The sequence below is a fragment of the Notolepis coatsorum genome, assembly GCF_963971535.1.
Source record: "Notolepis coatsorum genome assembly, chromosome: 2".
NCBI classification, from domain to species: domain Eukaryota; kingdom Metazoa; phylum Chordata; class Actinopteri; order Aulopiformes; family Paralepididae; genus Notolepis; species Notolepis coatsorum.
The window spans coordinates 141,469,163-141,492,518 of NC_140166.1; the positions used below are offsets into that span (position 1 = coordinate 141,469,163).

Genomic DNA, 23,356 nt, shown 5'->3' on the forward strand with positions numbered 1-23,356 from the left:
TATCCCTATATCAGTCTATATACTGAATAAATTCTCCACATGCACCTATACACACCCATCCGCCTGGCCACACCCCCATCCGCTCCTCTACATAAGCAGGGGTGTGGCCATACTAACAGCTCCTTCCTTATTTTCACCACCGTCAACCACCGTTGAAGAGAAGGAGCTGCGTTGACATTATATCTTTGTTTTCTCTCTCACAATTTTTCGAGGAAATACGGCGATAATGTCTTCGCCACCGGAGCTAGAAGATGATGATCATTCTGACCTCCATTGGAGCTTCATAGTAGGGGCTCGCGTCGCTGAGCAAATCCCCGCCTGCATTACCTCCGGCTCTGCAGTTGGACACGTTGCTTGAGAGGCGGTCGGCTGTGTGGGGGTTGACGGCCTTCTCTGGGGCGGGTGATGTGTTTGCAGCGCGGGCGCCAGGTGTGTTGGTTGTGGGGGGAACAACTACACAGTTTACGAAGATCCTGCCCCAGGCTGGTATACTTTTTTCGCTGCTCTAGCGGCGTGGAGAGGGTTCTGGTTTGATGCCCACGTTAACATTTGTTTACTGGGACCGAGCTCCGAATCTGCGGTTCAATTCCCCGGGTATCTGGACAAACGGATCACGGACTTGTTGCCGACACCACTGTGTCTGGTAAACACCGTATTGAAGACTGTGTTGCCTTCTTTTTCTCTTCTCTCTTTGGATGAGGAGAGGGACGGACAGCGGCTGTCTGAAGTGTTGGCCTATATTGTTTTCTCACGTTGTACAGTTTCAGTGGTAGCTGCTTAGCTTGCTTCATAGCCGGGTTGAGCTACCTGTTAGCCAGTTAGCTGTTTAGCTATGACATTAGCTCCGTACGTTCACTCGGCTGGGAACGTTAGCTTGATGCTATCAGTTAGCCTAGAGTTAGCTGTTAGCTTGTGCTGCAACCGTTGAACATTAGCCGTGAGAATAACAGGCCCTAGCACTCTGACTACCACGTCATCTTTGACAGAAGATGTAGTCGGGCCTGCACCCTGGCCGGCTGCTGGAGGGGGGGCGTCTCGCCAAAGCAAAGCTTCGGCCATAGCTTCTTTTGCCCCGCCAGCAAGAGGCGTTTTGTCAACGTGGAGACCAGCCTGTGTTGCCGCCTTCTCATCCTGCGTTCATTGGTGCAGGTAAGGGTCCATTGGACATTACCCCACTCTTCCTTCCTTCCCCTCCCGAATGTTTTGTTAATAATGATGTTTTTCCAAAACGTATGTTGCTTCACTACATTTGGAGATACGACATATGCTGTGTGTGAATTGTCTTGGTCATTTGTATAGCTTGGGTACCGCTGGCCAAAGCTTGTGCTTTTCTCTCTACCTAGAAAAAGCGTTGTTTTTTACGTGACTAAAATTAACTGGGTTTTTTGTTGTATGATGAGAAGTTGTGTGTGTTCATGTAACGTTAGACAACGTAGCTGAGCTCACCACTGGCTGGGTTACCCTGCAATGCTATGCATGCCGGAGCTCACGTTAATGCTAGCGAAGCTAACAGCCGGCACATCGGAGCACACGCTATCGATGAGACGATGAGGAAAACAGAGCCACGAGCGACACGGCTAGCAAACACGACCCAGACCGAGCTAACGGCTAACAGCGAAGAGACTACCATGCGCCGAGGAGAACATCGCGGTAGCCAACGCCGAAGGTACGGGACCAGCGTTAACATGCCGGCTATTGAGAAGGCTAACAAGGCTTCACCAAGGCCACAGGACTGTGGTAAGAACCGGCAGACTAGGCCTAGCCCAAAAACAAACAGCCCCAAAACTGTTGGAAAGAAAAATGCTAACCTCACACAGAAAACAGACTGCATAGTGATTGGAGATTCCACAACAAGGTATGTGGAGATGGCAAACACAGAAAATATCTGTCTAGACAATACATCTGTGAAAGAGCTGGCCGAAATACTTCCAACACTGATCAGACCGGGCATAACAAAAATTGTCATTCACTCTGGATCGTTTGACATCCTGCGAAAGAAGACTGGCACAGAGACTTTGAAAGACGATTTCACACGTTTAATGAACACACTAGACAAACATCAGTCTGTGTACATAGACACTGATGTGTCCATCAGTGGACCAATTGCATGCTTTCGCAGAGGACAAGAAGCCTTTAGTCGACTCCTACATTTTTATTCATGGTTAGGGTCTGCATGTCTTGTACATGGCCTGAAATTCATTGACAACTTCAATGTTTTCTGGAATAACCCAGAACGTTTTCAAAGAAATGGCTTCTTCCCAAATCGCTTAGGTTCAAGGCTTCTAGCAGCAAACATGCGTCATGCCTAAATGGCCTCCAAGAATATCAAACTCATACCAGCACGAGAGATAATCACGAAGGACACAATCTCACCACGAGGTGCAGCAGCAGCACAAGGCGCCCCCCCCCCCCCCCCCCCCATATCACACAAGGCCATCTCGTCTGATCAAATGTCCCCGAAAGCACAGTACAGTCAGTACGGTGCAGTATAGCACAATTGCCATGCCATCTCTCAAAACATACCGGTAATCATAACCAGCCAATGGCATGGTGAAAAATAAGCCATCAATGCGTTTACCTGCTATTAACTTCAGGGCCATCAAGGTCAAGCCAAAGCAGACCTCCTCTAAAGAAGTCCAACAAATAAAATTAGCCCTCCTAAATGTCAGATCACTGAATAATAAAACATTCTTAGTAAATGATCTGATTAAAGAAAATAACTTAGATTGCATCTGCCTAGTAGAGACATGGCTAAATAATGACACAGCTACATCAATAATGATAGAAGCTTGTCCACCAGACTATAACTTTTTTCAAATACCCAGAAAAAATAAAAGGGGCGGAGGAGTTGCAGCAATCTTCTCCTCAAAACTCTTGTTTAGAATCACAGAACTAGGCGAGTTCATGTTGATGGAATATCTTGCCATTGAGCTCAAAACAGAATCAGCTATTATCGTCACAATATACCGCCCGCCTAGACACTCACCAATATTTATACAGGAGCTCTCTGAACTCATCTCACTATGTGTTACCGGATATGATAAGGCAGTGGCGGACTCAGGCTGTTTGAAGGGCAGGGGCGAAAATAAAAAAGGGCACAACATGGGACCCCATCAGTAAGCAAAAAGCTATGATGCGTCATGTAACATAGACAATCCAGATTAATAGTATAACCACACCTCTATGATAAAAACACACAGGGAACAATACACCTTTAACATTTTTATTTCATAAAACAGTTTAACAGTTAAAGTTAATTCGAGTGCCGTTGAGCTTCTTCCTTTCTCTCTCCTCCCCTTCTCTCCTCATGTCCTCTCCTCCTGTATTCCCCCCTCCTCTCATTCTCTCATCCTGTCCTCTCCTCCCCTTCTATCCTCCTATACTCCCCTACTCTCCTCCTATACTCCCCTACTCTCCTCCTGTACTCCCCTTCTCTCCTCCTATACTCCCCTACTCTCCTCCTGTACTCCCCTTCTCTCCTCCTATACTCCCCTTCTCTCCTACTGTACTCCCCTTCTCTCCTCCTGTCCACTCCTTCTCTCCTCCTGTCCACTCCTTCTCTCCTCCTGTCCACTCCTTCTCTCCTCCTGTCCCCTCCTTCTCTCCTCCTGTCCTCTCCTCTCCTTCTCTCCTCCTGTCCTTTACTCTCCTTCTCTCATCTCATATAGCAGTACCACTAGCCTTCTTGCCTTGATTGGAATAAAAACGGTCTATGGTTGGTCAATTTAAATGTTTAAGACAAATGTTTCTGTCCAAAATAAGCATTATTGACCATGTTAGCACCAGATTCTCAGTTATAATCCAAACTATGCCTCTGTGAGACAAGCAGCTTGTACATGTAGCTAGTAGTGAGGACTTACAAATACATAGGCTACCTGTATCCTTATCTCCTCCCTTACTATTATTGCTTTGGACCCAATTCTTCAAAGAGAAGCTGCCTCTCGCAGCATTTCTCAGATGCTTTTTAACATTCTTCCGATTTCTCTCTCTCCTTGGCATTCTGTAATCATAGAATATAGGCCAATGCTAAACCCACTTTTAAGTTTACTACCACTCTTAAATTAACTTTAAAAAGCAATCCACACTGAACTTTAAAGTGCTATGGGTATATTTTGTGCAAACTATCCTAAAGTAATGTGTACACTTTATTTCTAAATTGAGAACACAGGTTAGGATTATAGCATATAATCAGCTAAGCAAGGTACCTGTTTAGTTAGCTAGCTACAGTAGTAATAAAGCTAGCCTACACTAGCATAGGCTAAAACATACTGCCATCAATAAAAACACTTGCAGTGTAGGCCTACATACATTAGTATTTAGTAATGCATAATTGGTAAAACAAACTCAATCTTTGCAACTTCAAAGAAAGCTTGCTGTATACCTACCACCTCACACAGCAGTAGGATGCAGGGTTACACCGGTTCCTGACAGGGAGCGAGCGAGCGAACTAGAGACGAAATCGCGCGCGACACTGTCCTGATATGAGGCGGCGCGTGTCCGAGTGTGTCTGTGTGTGTATGTGTTACCTGGAAGCACACGTGGGGGGGCCTGCGATTCTTGACCAATAAAAAGTGTTTAGGGGCGGGACTCGGCTGCGTAATCGCTCAACTAGAGACACAGCGAGCGAATATTTGAGGGGGGAACGACATCGCTGCTCAGTTCGCTGTCGCTCGCGGCAGGTCAGGATAGTCTGATTGAAACGAATATATTTTAATCATTTTCGCAATCACGCTCGCTCGCGTCGCTCCCTGTCAGGAAGGGGTGTTACAGCCATCTGGCATCTGAACATTCAAGAGGGGGTGTGTCTAAAACTTAACCCTCCAGTCACCCTTGTCTGCAAATAGCCTTTTTTTCATGTGTGTTTGTGGATAGCGTTGGCTATATTTTATGTATATGCCAGGAAAGTATCTCAGTATGACATCTTTGACTCGTTACAATAATCCATATTTTATAATCCATATTTAAATTTTTTTCAAAAATCACTATTAAGCGTGTGGCATAAAAGTGTCACGCCATCCACTAGGGCTGGGCAATTAATCGAAATAAAATCACGATCTCGATTCATAGACCTATGCAATCTCATTTCTAAATTATGAAGATATTTTTTATTAAAAAAGATAAAAATAAGTTAAGTTAACTTTTTAAAATTATGATGATTCTGACTTGAGTTATTTTGTATGTTACAATAGACTTTTAAGTTTAAGTGAAGCACTTTCATATATGTTATGTTTAAGTTTAAGTCAAGCACTTTGATATGTTATGTTGTCTGTTTAAGAAAGAGTGCAATCAATTATTTTATTGAAAAAATAAGAATCGTGTGAGAGAATCGTGATCTCAATTCTTAGAGAGAAAAATCGTGATTCACATTTGAGCAAGAATCGCCCAGCCCTACAGTACCATCCACCCTAGTTGCAGAAATGAACAGGTTAATGCATGTGTGTGTGCGTGTGTATGTGTGTCTGGCTTTTGACCCCAGCCTGGCTGACTATTCTGCCCAGAGACCCAGATGCAGGTGCAGATGCAAGTTTCAAGTTTGTTTATTTGTTTATGCACCTGAAGTGAAACAAAACCCCCACACTAAGCACTCCCTGGGCCATGCTCTAGGGCAGGGGTCAGCAACCTTTACTATCAAAAGAGCCATTCCCCCTCCCACAAACTAAAATTCATCTGGAGCCGCAAAACCAATTTACCCTTAAAATGAAGATAACAGTCTATAACGTTTTATATATAGTTATCCCCAAGCATACCCCATATTTAGCATAAATGTTCACGTTTAACCATTAGAGGGGCACCGATAGGGCATGTCCTCTAATTTTCTCCACTCAAAAGGGCACTTTTGCGTGACATTATTTAACCGTCGGGGCACATGGTCAAGTTTAGACCATTGGAAGGGCACCAATGGGCACGTCCTCTCATTTTCAACACTCAAAAAGGGCATTTTAGTGCGATGTTTTCAACTGTGGGGGCACATGGTCACGTTTAACCATTAGAGGGGCACCAATAGGGCACACCTTCTAGTTTTTCGCCACTCAAAAGGGCACTTTAGCGCAAATTTTTCAACCGTGGGGGCACCAATAGGGCACATCCTCTAATTTCTTTCACTCAAAAGGGCACTTAAGTGCGCGTTTTTCAACCGTGGGGGCACCAATAGGGCACATCGTCTAATTTCTTTCACTCAAAAGGGCACTTTAGCGGGCATTTTTCAACCGTGGGGGCACCAATAGGGCACATCGTCTAATTTCTTTCACTCAAAAGGGCACTTAACACTTTGATTGCCTAAGGTTAAATTCATGATATACCATCCGTTGCCAGCTCTATTTAACATGGAGAAGTTCCCCTTCTTTGCAGGGCTATAACTTTTTAAATTCTATTGCTAGATTGCCATTATTAGGGCCCATTCAAGGTCCTATATGTATTGTTCATGGTGTAGCAACGTTAAACTTTTTCATTCACATATTCATACTAAAATATGGTCTAAAGTATAAGTATGTTTTCATCTCTTTCTGCAGCTTTCTCCAGAACGTGATTTATAGCCCCAAATGCATTATATTGATGATGAAATACAGTTTGGTAGGAATCTGTGCGAGATAAAAAATTTCAATTGGACGTACTTCTAGAATTTACTACACGTCATCTGATGTTGACCGGATGGGCGAGGGGGCGTTTATAATTCCGTGGGCAACGTTATACCATTCATCTAATGTGGGTCATATGTTCATCATAGCAGTTAGTAAAGAACACGTTAGAATATAACGCTAAAACTCACCCCAGTCTCCTCGGGCCGTTGGGCAATCAGCGTGGTGTAGACAGTTTTCAATTATGGGATGTCGAAATACCGGATCTATTTCCAGGTTGTATAATAGTATATACGTCCAAATCATGTTGTTTTTTCGAGTTATTTCCACCGATCAATGTTCACTGTGTGAAGACTGAGTCTCTCTAACATTAGCGAGTGGTCGGACCCCATATGGAGTGAGTCCTGCCGGGTTAAAGGTTGACATCCGGTTTTTCGATCTGCCGATCGGCCACCAGATGGCGCTCTTGAACCGCTAGAGGATTGAGAGGAGATCAGAACTGTGTGTCAAGGCTCCAGAACGGAAATATGATTTCGATCACAGATTTTTGAAATATTGATATCAAAGACGAGTTCCGGCATCCGCGGCAACTTGAGCATGGCGGGGAATGACGAGTTCCGGCGTTTTCGGCAGTTAAAGTGTTAAGCAAGCGTTTTTCGACCGTGGGGGCACCAATAGGGCACATCCTCTAATTTCTTTCACTCAAAAGGGCACTTAAGCGCGCATTTTTCAACCGTGGGGGCACCAATAGGGCACATCCTCTAATTTCTTTCACTCAAAATTGCACTTTAGCACGCGTTTTTCAACCGTGGGGGCACCAATAGGGCACATCCTCTAATTTCTTTCACTCAAAAGGGCACTTAAGCGCGCGTTTTTCGACCATGGGGGCACCATGGGGGCACCAGGGGGGTGGTCGCCCCCCCCTGCCCCCCCCCTGAGTCTGCCAGTGTGATAAGGTGATCCTAAATGGAGACTTGAACATCCATTTTAATAAGAAAACAGACTCCAAAACTATAGAACTAAAAAATCTACTGGATAGCTTTGACCTAATACAGCATATAACAAATGCAACTCACAGGCTTGGGAATACACTAGACTTAGTTATAACAACAACTGGGCTAAGCATAACAAATATCTCAATAACTGAATTACCTCTCTCTTACCATCACTGTATATTTTTTGATACTCAAATAACCCTTACTAAAACAAAAAAATAAATCATAGTTAAAAAGAGGCTCCTAAACGACAAGGCTGAATCAAAGTTCATTGATCATATCAGACTACATGAACCACACAATCATGACAGCTCTCTAAATGAAATGGTAGAAAATCTCAATGATGCAATGTCATCTATATTAAATTCTGTCGCCCCATTAAAAACGAAAAAGAAGAAAACTAGAGCCTTGCCCTGGTTGAACTATAATACGGTCAACAAAGAAAAAAGGAAATGTCATGCAGCGGAGCGAAAATGGAGAAAAACAAAAACCACCATATGCTGTGATATATACAAAGATGCTTTAATAAATCCTGTTCCACCCCTTTTGACATTATGATCATATAGGCATATTTTTATGAGTGATGGAAATAATTTGTGATTTTAAAATCAACCGTTTTCAAGTATTAACATCACTACTATGTCACAAAAGCATGTAGAATGTAAAACGTTAGGTTGGCAATAGGTTAGCAATAGGTTAAAAGTGTCCTTATATCGTTTTAAGTTTTCGATTTGCGATCGTCTATCCGACTCGGAACCGGAAATGAAAATGTTGAACCATGGGAATTGTAGTTTTCTTGCGGCCATTTCGTAGAGGAGATTCATAGCTGTCGGCCAGCGTTGGAATTTCTCCGATCTACACTTCCTGTCACATACTATGGTCGTTCAAAGTTCAGCGTTCTGAATGAATCATATCAATAATTGTTATGATTCGCGATAATAAGCCACAAAAGGTAACGTTTTTGACAAATATTGAAACGCAGTCAGTTTCTCCACACTATTGTTAGCATGTAGGAACAATTAGATCTGAAATTAGTTTCAAAACGGTTACACTGTGGGGGAAATTAAAAAAGTACAGTCGATTACAGTAAATATCAGTATCTGTTATTATGCACGCCTGGTGATACTAAATCCAAATTGAATTCGGGCATTTGAAAGATACTATATGTATATATATATATATATATATATATATATATTAGGGATGCTCGATATTGGCTTTTTTACCGATACCGATATTCCGATATTGTCCAACTCTTAATTTCCGATACCGATATCAACCGATATCAACCGATACCGATATATGCAGGGTTTCCCCGTCCAAAAAACTGAATAATTTCAGGTAACTAATATTTTCACTGGATATATATATAACAAATATTGTTATTGTTTTTTTTTGTTTTTAAACCGATACCGATATTTTCCGATATCACATTTTACTGCCGATATCGGCCGATAATATCGGTCGGCCGATAATATCGGACATCCCTAATATATATATATATATATATATATATATATATATAAATGTGCGAATTGGCTATAATAAGGTAATGTATAAGCATATATTCTATATTCTATAATAATATTTCAAATTGCATTGGTCCGGATGGGAGAATTCAGTACTGTATATACAGTATATCATCTTCCCTTTATTAATTTCCTTAGATCTTTTGTACACATGATCTCAAGAGGGTACTGAACGAGGAGAGTGTCAGTTTTTTAAGTATGGTCATTATTATCATGGTGTTATTCACTGTCAAAGATGAAAAGAAAAATCATAATTCATATTTTCCTTTGTTTCATCACTATTTAAGCAAGCCTAGTAATAGACACAATATTTCTGACACTGAGAATACATTCACTGAGGTCCATAGATGTACCTAGATACCAAGAATATGCAAATAGCCCTTGTAGAAGTGGAGCAATATTCCATTTACCTAGGTATACATTTTATGCAGATTTTCACCTGGGGTGGAACAGGTTCTGCTTATAATAAAACCATCCGCTTAGCAAGGAAAGATTACTTCTCTAAAATCATTACAAAAAATGCTGGAAACTCCAGAATCCTTTTTTCCACTATTAATGTACTACTCAACACTGCCCCTACACCCCCTCAGTCATCAACGGTTAAGTGTGAAGAACTTGCACTATTCTTTAACAACAAAATAACCTTGATCAGGGCCAGCATTACTCATGATGGAAATAAAGCTGATTGCGGCAAACTGCGCAATGTAACCATGAGAAGTTTCACATGCATCACATTAGATGTACTCTGCAAAACTGTCTCAGAATGTAACTCCTCCACCTCAGACATTGACCCTATACCTACAGCTTTCTTCAAACGGGTGTTTAATAGTGTTTCAAGCCCTGTGCTAGATATCATAAACACTTCCCTTAGGACTGGTATTTTCCCAGATGCCTTTAAAACAGCAGTTGTAAAGCCATTACTAAAAAAACCTAACTTGGATAGCAATGAAATGGCAAATTATCGTCCAATATCCAACCTACCATTCATTAGTAAAGTACTTGAAAAGATAGTTTCAGTTCAAATAAATTCCTTTCTTGAAGAAAACAACATTTCAGTCAGGATTAAGAAAATATCATAGCACTGAAACTGCACTCACCAAAATAATCAGTGACCTCAGACTAAACTCTGACGAGAATAAGATCTCCATCCTTATCCTGTTAGATCTCAGTGCAGCATTTGATACAATCGATCACGATATTCTAATCGATCGTCTTGAAAACCATGTCGGTTTCTCAGAACATGTGCTGGGCTGGTTTAAAACATACATCAGAGGGAGGAAATTCTATGTTAAACTAGGAGATCACATGTCTGATATATACGACAACAACTATGGAGTTGCACAAGGGAGTTGCTTAGGTCCTTTACTCTTCTCCCTTTACATGTTACCGCTGGGTGATATAATCAGAGAACATAATGTAGATTCCCATAGCTATGCGGTTGATACACAACTGTACATATCTGCTGAACCAAATGATACAGCGATTAGCTCCATTACAGACTGCTTACTGGCAATAAATAAATGGATGAGTAAGAACTTCCTGAAACTAAACGAGAACAAAACTGAAATTCTAATTATCGGCTCCAAAACTAAAAAAGAAACATTAATAAAGAACCTGGGGGGACTAACCCCTTGGATCAAATCTGAGGTCACTAGGCTTGGGGTTATCATAGATTCAGAACTGAACTTCAATTATCATATTAGCAAAGTGACGAAAACATTGTTCTTCCATCTCAGAAATATAGCAAAAGTACGACCATTTATTAATCAGAACAATGCTGAGAAGCTAATTCATGCATTCATATCTAGCCGGTTAGACTACTGTAATGCACTTTTCACATGTCTCCCTAAGAAAACCACAGAGAGGCTTCAGCTAATCCAAAACTCTGCAGCCCGACTGCTAACTAGAACCAAAAGGAGAGAGCACATTAGTCCAGTCATAGCTGCTTTACACTGGCTTCCTGTAACATTTAGAATTTACTTTAAGGTCCTTCTCCTTACATACAAAGCTCTAAATGGACAGGGACCTAGCTACATCGCCAACACTCTAATAAATTACACACCAGCAAGAACACTGTGATCATCAGCTGCTGGACTACTAGAGGCTCCCAGAAGCAGTCAAAAGAGGATCGGTAATGCAGCCTTTATCAACTATGCCCCAAAACTATGGAACAAACTACCCCAAAACATCAGGGAAGCCAACTCGCTAGACATCTTTAAAAGACAGCTTAAAACGTATCTCTTTGCTCAGGCATTTCACTGATAGATATCTGCTACCACCTAGTGGCAAGAGGAAACATCAGGGATATCCTGACACAACTTGTATTTACCTGCACTATTCTTACCCTGCCTACTCTTATACACTGCCTATGAAATTCATGTGTCGGTTATTGCACTTTTTACTTCTTACTGATGACTATTTTTAAACTGAATCATTTTAAACTATTTTTATTATTTGCTAGATCCACATGTGAAACACTGTGATTATTTGTATTACTGAATAGAGAGCCTATTAGGATGCTAGATCCTAATGTGAAACACTGATTTACCATACCTTGCTATGCTCGCTCATGCCTGTATTTTTTACTATTTTTAAACTGAATCATTTTAAACTATTTTTATTATTTGTGTTACTGAAAACTGTAAGCGGAGAGCCTATTGGGATGCTAGATCCTAATGTGAAACACTGTGATTTGCCATACCTTGCTACCTGTCTATCTTTTTTATGCTCGCATATGCCTGTATTTTTTTACTGTTGTGAAGCACTTTGAACTGCAACCTCTGTATGAAAAGTGCTATACAAATAAAGTTATTATTATTATTATTATTATTATTATTATTATTATTATTATTATTATTATTATTATTATTATTATTATTATTATTATTATTATTATTATTATTATTATTATTATTATTATTATTATTATTATTATTATTATTATTATTATTATTATTATTATTATTATTATTATTATTATTATTATTATTATTATTATTATTATTATTATTATTATTATTATTATTATTATTATTATTATTATTATTATTATTATTATTATTATTATTATTATTATTATTATTATTATTATTATTATTATTATTATTATTATTATTATAGTGGCATATGATCGAGGGATGAGTCCCTCTCTCAGCTTGTGATGACAATAAACAGGTGGCAAGTTTTTTCACACATGAACAGGGCTGTACCTGTTCAAACAAGGTCTTCGGCTGTGCTGGTTTTCCCCTGGGCCCCACCTCCCCTCAAACATGATTTTGTTTACAAAATATTGTTTCACTATGTTTTTGGGGATACAGTGTAACCCCTCAGCTTCTGCTGGGGTTGTGCTCTTGCTTAGAGAGGCAATTTTTTTCAGAAAATTGTTTGGTTGCTGTCATGTGGACTTAGCAAGGCCTGTGGCCAGTACTTAATCGAGGACTTGTGTCTTCTCTCGTTATGAAAACGGCTCTCCTCTGTGTATTTTAGCCCTTTTTTGTTGTGATGGAGGGTTGTGTGTGTCGTTAAGATCCACAACTGGGTTAGGTATTGGCCTACAGAAGTTACATGTGTAAGCTCTTGTACCAGGGTCCTTGGCCCTCTCTTGGTCTGTGTTTTTTCTTCCTTTAGGAAAAGGTGTAAAAATGCAGGTGGCAGGTTCGCATTTGAGCCTATGTGAAGCTGTTACCTTGACAGGTATACATGCGCTTCATGGAGCACACTATGACTGGTGTCATGGCTCTGCTTTGTCATTGCATTGTATCAGGGGTGGGGGGTCATGAGGGGGTGAACTAATAAACCCCCCCTCCCCTTTTTCTGATTGGTCAGGGGGTTGGACCTCTTGTCCTTCGGGCTTCCTGTCACGTTGCTGGGTCAGCGCGTCACAGGGTAGGGAGGGGGAGGGGGGGGGGGGGTTTCCTGGTCCCACGCCATATTTGGGCGGTGGGTCACGGTTGTGAGACTTCCGTGAGTTCTTTTCAGGCTTATTGTCAAGATGAGTTATGCAGTGCGTGAGAACTTAAGAAGAAGTTCTGCTCTGTTGCATGTGTCTTGAGCTTGGTAGGTGATGCAATGCAGTAGAGACAATTTGTTCTTCTGCTCTGCTCCCTACTAGTAGTGTATATTGGGTCAGAGCCTCCTCCTCAGGGAGTTTCAGAGCCTCCTCCTCACGGAGTTTCAGAGCCTCCTTGGTGGTTTCAGAACCTCCCTCTCAGTAAGGGAGCCTCCTCAAGAGTTTCAGAGCTTCCTCCTCAGAGAGTCTTAGTCCAATTGTTACATGAATCTTTTTGGACACATAGCTCAATGTTGCATATATCTTTTCAATTATTACTCACGTGGGAAGTCTCTCTCTGAGGGTTCCCTGTCTCCTCTCTTTTATAGGGCAGGGTTGACAGGGGTGTTTTCCCTCGGGCGCATCATATGGGACCCATATCTGTGTCTTGGCCAGCTTCCTGCTGCTCTCCCAGGCGGCTTGGAGGGAACGTTATCTGGGTTCTTGTTAGAATTACCATTGATATGTTTTGGGTCTCGACGTGTACTTAGTGCTGGCCCTGGGTGCTTCTGTGTGGAACCACGCATGGGCTTGCGCGCCTTGGTTGCTCATCATTGAAACAGCGTTTTTATGGGGCAACTAGGATGGAGTTTTGTCTCTTCCGAGTGCCAGTGTACTAGGTTAGTCTCTATGCATTCTCGTTCATCTCTGGGGGGAGATAACGGAATAGATCAAAGCATTGGAGGAGGGGTCTCACGCCTTTGGGGTGGGCCACTGGGCACGGCTTGGTGGTGCCCTCTGTGATGTTTTAGATCGACACGCGTACCTACCCCCCTCCTGGGACTGGGGATGGCGGCGTGATTAGGACACAGGACTGGTCAGTTGTCCGCCGGGGCGCAGATCTGCTGTTCTGGTACCCTGAGGGACTTGTGCTTTTTCGGGGGGAAAATGCTGTAGGGGGGAAGGCCTGCTCTTGGATGGGCCCTGTCTGAATATGCTGGCGATGTGGGGGGTGGTGTCACTAGTGACCGCCTGGTGGGGTCTCGATGCTGCGGCGTTGTTGGCTTCACCAGGCCCCCTTTTCCGGTGGGTCCAGTCCCTTCCTGGGGCTGGGTCCTCCTTCACGCTCCGCTGCTACGGCCTTGCCACATGGTTCGCTTTTTGCCCTTGACCCTGTGATATTAGGGGTGGTAACAGGGTTTATTATTTCTTCCCGTTCGTTCCCTATGTGGGTTGCGCGTTTGTGTAGTCGTGGGTTCTTCTGTGGGAAGGTAAGTCCCACGGTATGCTGACCCTGTGCGTTTGAGTTGCTAAACCCCTCTTCGCACAGTCGGATCCGATTCCCTCCCGTCCTCCACTAGGGGGGTCCGGGGGCTCGGGTCCTCCCCGGCTCTGATGGTTGTGGGGGGCCTCAGCGGGTACATTTGTCGAGCTTCCGCTCTGCTCAGCTCCTGTATTCCAGTAGGCGCAGAGCGGAAGCTATGACGATAACATAACATACGGTTATCTATATATATATCTGAGTCAGAGCAACAGTCAGTCAGAGAAGAGCGCTATATAAATCCAATCCATTATTATTATTATATAACCATAGTTATGTGAGTAATAGCGAGCGCTCGGCGCCGGACACACTGAGGACTCGTGGTCTTCGCCTTGGTGGTGAAAGACTTGGGAAGGAGCTGTTAGTATGGCCCACTTATGTAGAGGAGCGGATGGGGGTGTGGCCAGGCGGATGGGTGTGTATAGGTGCATGTGGAGAATTTATTCAGTATATAGACTGATATAGGGATATATTCCAGTAGGCGCAGAGCGTCACTATTACTCATATAACTATGGTTATATAGATAACCGTCTGTTCTCCTGGTTCTCCTGTAGGTACAAGTGGCTGGTTCCTCTCCGCTGGATGAGGGCAGGAGAGCTGCAGCCTGCCACCTGGCTGATGGAGAAAACTGGTAACAACTTTAATAATACCAGCTTCTTTAAAAGTGGAGATGTTTATGAACACAAGATATAATCTCTCTCTCTCTCTCTCTCTCTCTCTCTCTCTCTCTCTCTCTCTCTCTCTCTCTCTCTCTCTCTCTCTCTCTCTCTCTCTCCGTCTATGTCTCTCTCTCTCTCTCTCTCTCTCTCTCTCTCTCTCTCTCTCTCTCTCTCTCTCTCTCTGTCTCTGTCTCTGTCTCTGTCTCTCAATTCAATTCAATTCAATTCAATTCAATTCAAGTGGTTTTATTGGCATGACGCTACTTGTACATGTTGCCAAAGCAAATTATTAATAACATAAGCATGGGTTACAAAACACATTAATGTCAGTCTCTCTCTCTCTCTCTCTCAGCGGTTTACCCTGATATGAAGTGTGGAGGTGACTGGGTCTTGGCCAACATCAATGTGACCGGCTACTACAGGGTTAACTATGACTCTGGTAACTGGGAGAGACTGTTGACTCAGCTCTCTACAGACCACCAGGTAGACCCCCATGTAGACCTCCATGTAGACCCCCATGTAGACTACAGACTACCATGTAGACCACCAGGTAGACTACAGACCACCAGGTAGACCCCCATGTAGACCTCCATGTAGACCCCCATGTAGACTACAGACTACCATGTAGACCACCAGGTAGACTACAGACCACCAGGTAGACCCCCATGTAGACTACAGACCACCATGTAGACCACCAGGTAGACCCCCATGTAGACCCCCATGTAGACCCCCATGTAGACCCCCATGTAGACCACCAGGTAGACCACCAGGTAGACCCCCATGTAGACCCCCATGTAGACCCCCATGTAGACCCCCAGGTAGACCACCATGTAGACCACCAGGTAGACCACCAGGTAGACCACCATGTAGACTACAGACCATGTAGACCCCCATGTAGACCCCCATGTAGACCACCAGGTAGACCCCCATGTAGACCCCCATGTAGACCACCAGGTAGACCCCCATGTAGACCCCCATGTAGACCCCCATGTAGACCCCCATGTAGACCCCCATGTAGACCACCAGGTAGACCCCCATGTAGACCCCCATGTAGACCACCATGTAGACCACCAGGTAGACCACCAGGTAGACCCCCATGTAGACCCCCATGTAGACCCCCATGTAGACCACCAGGTAGACCCCCATGTAGACCACCAGGTAGACCCCCATGTAGACCACCATGTAGACCACCATGTAGACCCCCATGTAGACCCCCATGTAGACCCCCATGTAGACCACCAGGTAGACCCCCATGTAGACCCCCATGTAGACCACCATGTAGACCACCAGGTAGACCACCAGGTAGACCCCCATGTAGACCCCCATGTAGACCCCCATGTAGACCACCAGGTAGACCCCCATGTAGACCACCAGGTAGACCCCCATGTAGACCACCATGTAGACCACCATGTAGACCCCCATGTAGACCCCCATGTAGACCACCATGTAGACCCCCATGTAGACCACCATGTAGACCACCAGGTAGACCCCCATGTAGACCCCCATGTAGACCACCAGGTAGACCCCCATGTAGACTCTCATGTAGACCACCAGGTAGACCCCCATGTAGACCCCCATGTAGACCACCATGTAGACCACCAGGTAGACCCCCATGTAGACCCCCATGTAGACCACCATGTAGACCACCAGGTAGACCACCAGGTAGACCCCCATGTAGACCACCATGTAGACCACCAGGTAGACCACCATGTAGACCACCAGGTAGACCCCCATGTAGACCACCATGTAGACCCCCATGTAGACCACCAGGTAGACCCCCATGTAGACCACCAGGTAGACCCCCATGTAGACCCCCATGTAGACCCCCATGTAGACCCCCATGTAGACCCCCATGTAGACCACCAGGTAGACCCCCATGTAGACCCCCATGTAGACCACCATGTAGACCACCAGGTAGACCACCAGGTAGACCCCCATGTAGACCCCCATGTAGACCCCCATGTAGACCACCAGGTAGACCCCCATGTAGACCACCAGGTAGACCCCCATGTAGACCACCATGTAGACCACCATGTAGACCCCCATGTAGACCCCCATGTAGACCACCATGTAGACCCCCATGTAGACCACCATGTAGACCACCAGGTAGACCCCCATGTAGACCCCCATGTAGACCACCAGGTAGACCCCCATGTAGACTCTCATGTAGACCACCAGGTAGACCCCCATGTAGACCCCCAGGTAGACCACCATGTAGACCACCAGGTAGACCCCCATGTAGACCCCCATGTAGACCACCATGTAGACCACCAGGTAGACCACCAGGTAGACCCCCATGTAGACCACCATGTAGACCACCAGGTAGACCACCATGTAGACCACCATGTAGACCACCATGTAGACCACCATGTAGACCCCCATGTAGACCCCCAGGTAGACCACCAGGTAGACCACCATGTAGACCACCATGTAGACCACCATGTAGACCACCATGTAGACCACCAGGTAGACCACCAGGTAGACCACCATGTAGACCCCCATGTAGACCACCATGTAGATCACCATGTAGACCACCATGTAGACCACCATGTAGACCCCCATGTAGACCACCATGTAGATCACCATGTAGACCACCATGTAGACCACCATGTAGACCACCAGGTAGACCACCAGGTAGACCACCATGTAGACCACCATGTAGACCACCATGTAGACCACCATGTAGACTACAAACCACCAGGTAGACCACCATGTAGACCACCATGTAGACCACCATGTAGACCACCAGGTAGACCACCAGGTAGACCACCATGTAGACCACCAGGTAGACCACCATGTAGACCCCCATGTAGACCACCATGTAGACCACCATGTAGACCACCAGGTAGACCACCAGGTAGACCACCAGGTAGACCACCATGTAGACCACCATGTAGACCACCAGGTAGACCACCATGTAGACCACCATGTAGACCACCAGGTAGACCACCATGTAGACCACCAGGTAGACCACCAGGTAGACCACCATGTAGACCACCAGGTAGACCACCATGTAGACCACCATGTAGACCACCAGGTAGACCCCCATGTAGACCACCAGGTAGACCACCATGTAGACCACCAGGTAGACCACCAGGTAGACCACCATGTAGACCACCAGGTAGACCCCCATGTAGACCACCATGTAGACTACAAACCACCAGGTAGACCACCATGTAGACTACAAACCACCAGGTAGACCCCCATGTAGACCACCATGTAGACCCCCATGTAGACCACCAGGTAGACCACCATGTAGACCACCATGTAGACCACCATGTAGACCCCCATGTAGACTACAGACCACCAGGTAGACTACAGACCACCAGGTAGACTACAGACCACCAGGTAGACTACAGATCACCAGGTAGACCCCCATGTAGACCCCCATGTAGACCCCCATGTAGACCACCAGGTAGACTACAAACCACCAGGTAGACCCCCATGTAGACCCCCATGTAGACCCCCATGTAGACCACCAGGTAGACTACAGACCACCAGGTAGACCCCCATGTAGACCACCAGGTAGACCCCCATGTAGACCCCCATGTAGACCACCATGTAGACCCCCATGTAGACCACCAGGTAGACTACAGACCACCAGGTAGACCCCCATGTAGACCACCAGGTAGACCCCCATGTAGACCACCAGGTAGACCCCCATGTAGACTACCAGGTAGACTACAAACCACCAGGTAGACCCCCATGTAGACCACCAGGTAGACCACCAGGTAGACTACAAACCACCAGGTAGACCCCCATGTAGACCACCAGGTAGACCCCCATGTAGACCCTCATGTAGACCCCCATGTAGACCACCAGGTAGACTACAAACCACCAGGTAGACTCCCATGTAGACCCCCATGTAGACCACCAGGTAGACCACCAGGTAGACTACAAACCACCAGGTAGACTCCCATGTAGACCCCCATGTAGACCACCAGGTAGACTACAAACCACCAGGTAGACCCCCATGTAGACCCCCATGTAGACCCCCATGTAGACCACCAGGTAGACCCCCATGTAGACCCCCATGTAGACCACCAGGTAGACCCCCATCAATCAATCAATCAATCAATCAATCAAATTTATTTATAAAGCACATTTCACATGACGCGTGTCAACCAAAGTGCTGTACAGAGGGTAAATACATAAATACATAAGATACATATAGACAACAATCACACTCCGTTTTATGGGAGGGCACACAGGCAAACACATAGAAAAACAGGGCATGAGTCAGTGAACGGGAAAGGCTAGTAGGTAGAAGTGGGTTTTGAGCCTCGATTTGAAGGCATCTATCGAGGGGGCGAGCCTAATGGAGGTGGGGATGCTGTTCCACAGTTCAGGGGCTGCGACAGCAAAGGCACGGCCCCCCCTGAGCTTGAGGTTAGACCTCCGGACTGTCAGGAGCCTCTGATCGGCTGACCTGAGGGACCTGGTGTTGGAATAGGGGGATAGGAGGTCTGAGATGTAGGAGGGTGTGTGACCATTAAGGGCTTTAAAAACAAATAGGAGAACCTTAAAATCTATCCTGTAGCGTACTGGGAGCCAATGAAGGGAGGCAAGGACAGGGGTGATGTAGACCACCAGGTAGACCACCAGGTAGACTACAAACCACCAGGTAGACTACAGACCACCATGTAGACTACAGACCTCCATGTAGACAACCATGTAGACTACAGACCGCCATGTTGACTACAGACCTCCATGTAGACTACAGACCTCCATGTAGACTACAGACCACCATGTAGACCACCATGTAGACTACAGACCTCCATGTAGACCACCATGTAGACTACAGACCTCCATGTGGACTACAGACCACCATGTAGACTACTAGCTCACTACAGACCACCATGTAGACCACTAGTCACTACAGACCACCATGTAGACCACTAGCTCACTACAGACCACCATGTAGACCACTAGCTCACTACAGACCACCATGTAGACCACTAGCTCACTACAGACCTCCATGTAGACCACCATGTAGACTACAGACCGCCATGTTGACTACAGACCTCCATGTAGACTACAGACCTCCATGTAGACTACAGACCACCATGTAGACCACCATGTAGACTACAGACCTCCATGTAGACCACCATGTAGACTACATACCTCCATGTGGACTACAGACCACCATGTAGACTACTAGCTCACTACAGACCACCATGTAGACCACTAGCTCACTACAGACCACCATGTAGACCACTAGCTCACTACTAGTGTTCTGTAACTGACCTGCGTTCCTGTTTTCCAGAGAATCCCAGTCATCAACAGAGCTCAGCTGGTGGACGATGCTTTCAACCTGGCCAGGCAAGTGTCCTTAGGTTCTACTGGATGTTCTGCTGTATGTTCTACTGCAGGTTCTACTCAGGGTTCTACTGAATGTTCTACTGGATTTTATACTCAGGGTTCTACTGAAGGTTCTACTGAAGGTTCTACTCAGGGTTCTACTGAAGGTTCTACTCAGGGTTCTACTGAAGGTTCTACTCAGGGGTCTACTCATGGTTCTACTGTATGTTCTATTGGATGTTCTACTCAGGGTTCTACTCAGGGTTCTACTGTAGGTTATACTCAGGGTTCTATTGTAGGTTCTACTGAATGTTCTACTCAGGGTTCTACTGAAGGTTATACTCAGGGTTCTACTGAAGGTACTACTGAATGTTCTACTCACTGTTCTACCGAAGGTTTTACTCAGGGTTCTACTACATGTTCTACTCGGGGTTCTACTGTAGGTTCTACTCAGGGATTTACTGAAGGTTCTAATCAGGCTTGTACTTGAGGTTCTACTAAAGGTTGTACTCATGGTTCTACTCAGGGTTCTACTAAAGGTTCTACTCATAGTTCTACTCAGGAATCTACTGAAGGTTCTCTGTGTTCTACTGAAGGTTCTCTGTGTTCTACGTTGTTCTACTGATGGTTCTCTGTGTTCTACTGAAGGTTATTTATGTTCTACTGAAGGTTCTCTGTGTTCTACTGAATGTTATCTATGTTCTACGGTGTTCTACTGAAGGTTCTCTGTGTTCTACTGAAGGTTCTCTGTGTTCTACTGAAGGTTCTGTGTTCTACTGAAGGTTATCTATGTTCTACTGAAGGTTCTCTGTGTTCTACTGAAGGTTATCTGTGTTCTACTGAAGGTTCTCTGTGTTCTACTGAAGGTTATCTGTGTTCTACTGAAGGTTCTCTGTGTTCTACTGAAGGTTATCTATGTTCTACTGAAGGTTCTCTGTGTTCTACTGAAGGTTATCTGTGTTCTACTGAGGTTCTCTGTGTTCTACTGAAGGTTATCTGTGTTCTACTGAAGGTTCTCTGTGTTCTACTGAAGGTTATCTGTGTTCTACTGAAGGTTCTCTGTGATCTACTGAAGGTTCTCTGTGTTCTACTGAAGGTTATCTATGTTCTACTGAAGGTTCTCTGTGTTCTACTGAAGGTTATCTGTGTTCTACTGAGGTTCTCTGTGTTCTACTGAAGGTTATCTGTGTTCTACTGAAGGTTCTCTGTGTTCTACTGAAGGTTATCTATGTTCTACTGAAGGTTCTCTGTGTTCTACTGAAGGTTCTCTGTGTTCTACTGAAGGTTCTCTGTGTTCTACTCGTGGCTCCATGTTGATAACCTTCTTCTTCTGCAGTGGACAGACTCTGTCAGGGTTAGGGTTGATGGTGTGATTCCCTGTGTTCAGGGCAGGACTGGTGCCCACCACGCTGGCCCTGCGGACCACCCTCTACCTGTCAGCAGAGAGGCAGCACCTGGCCTGGCAGAGCGCGCTGACCAACATGATGTACCTCCACACCGTGCTGCCAGGGGACACACACATACAGGTACACACTGAGGACACACACAGGTACACACTGAGTACACACACAGGTACACACTGAGTACACACACTGAGTACACACACATACAGGTACACACTGAGGACACACAGACACATACAGGTACACACTGAGTACACACACACACACACACACATACAGGTACACACTGAGGACACACACACAGGTACACACTGAGTACACACACAGGTACACACTGAGGACACACACACACATACAGGTACACACTGAGGACACACACATACACATAGAGGTACACACTGAGGACACACACACAGGTACACACTGAGTACACACACATACAGGTACACACTGAGGACACACAGACACATACAGGTACACACTGAGTACACACACACACACACACACATACAGGTACACACTGAGGACACACACACAGGTACACACTGAGTACACACACAGGTACACACTGAGGACACACACACACATACAGGTACACACTGAGGACACACACATACACATAGAGGTACACACTGAGGACACACACACAGGTACACACTGAGTACACACACACACACACAGGTACACACTGAGTACACACACACACATACAGGTACACACTGAGTACACACACACACATACAGGTACACACTGAGTACACACAGGTACACAATGAGTACACACACACAGGTACACACTGAGTACACACACATACAGGTACACACTGAGTACACACACACACATAAAGGTACACACTGAGTACACACACACACATACATACAGGTACACACTGAGTACACACACAGGTACACACTGAGTACACACACAGGTACACACAGGTACACACACACATACAGGTACACACTGAGTACACACACAGGTACACACCGAGTACACACACACACATACAGGTACACACTGAGTACACACACACACATACAGGTACACACTGAGTACACACACACACAGGTACACACTGAGTACACACACAGGTACACACTGAGTACACACACACATACAGGTACACACTGAGTACACACACACACACAGGTACACACTGAGTACACACACACATACAGGTACACACTGAGTACACACATACACATACAGGTACACACTGAGTACACACACACACATACAAGTACACACTGAGGACACACACACACATACAGGTACACACTGAGTACACACACACACACACACATACAAGTACACACTGAGTACACACACACACAGGTACACACTGAGTACACACATAGTGGTACACACTGAGTACACACACACAGGTACACACTGAGTACACACACAGGTACACACCTGAGTACACACATACAGGTACACACTGAGTACACACATAGAGGTACACACTGAGTACACACATAGAGGTACACACAGGTACACACTGAGTACACACACAGGTACACACCTGAGTACACACACAGGTACACACTGAGTACACACATACAGGTACACACTGAGTACACAC

At 45.1% G+C, this 23,356-nt stretch overlaps 1 protein-coding gene across 1 annotated transcript in view; it reads left to right on the forward strand.

The window, feature by feature from the left end:
• Positions 1-23,356, forward strand: part of LOC311223549 (aminopeptidase N-like) — a gene marked incomplete at both ends in the record, with an annotated part of 163,499 nt that overhangs the window by 85,259 nt on the left and 54,884 nt on the right. The window contains 4 exons of the mRNA XM_084308329.1: positions 14,963-15,039; positions 15,420-15,550; positions 20,334-20,389; positions 21,756-21,894. Coding sequence (XP_084164455.1) covers positions 14,963-15,039; positions 15,420-15,550; positions 20,334-20,389; positions 21,756-21,894 — 403 coding nt within the window. The remainder of the gene's footprint in view (positions 1-14,962; positions 15,040-15,419; positions 15,551-20,333; positions 20,390-21,755; positions 21,895-23,356) is intronic.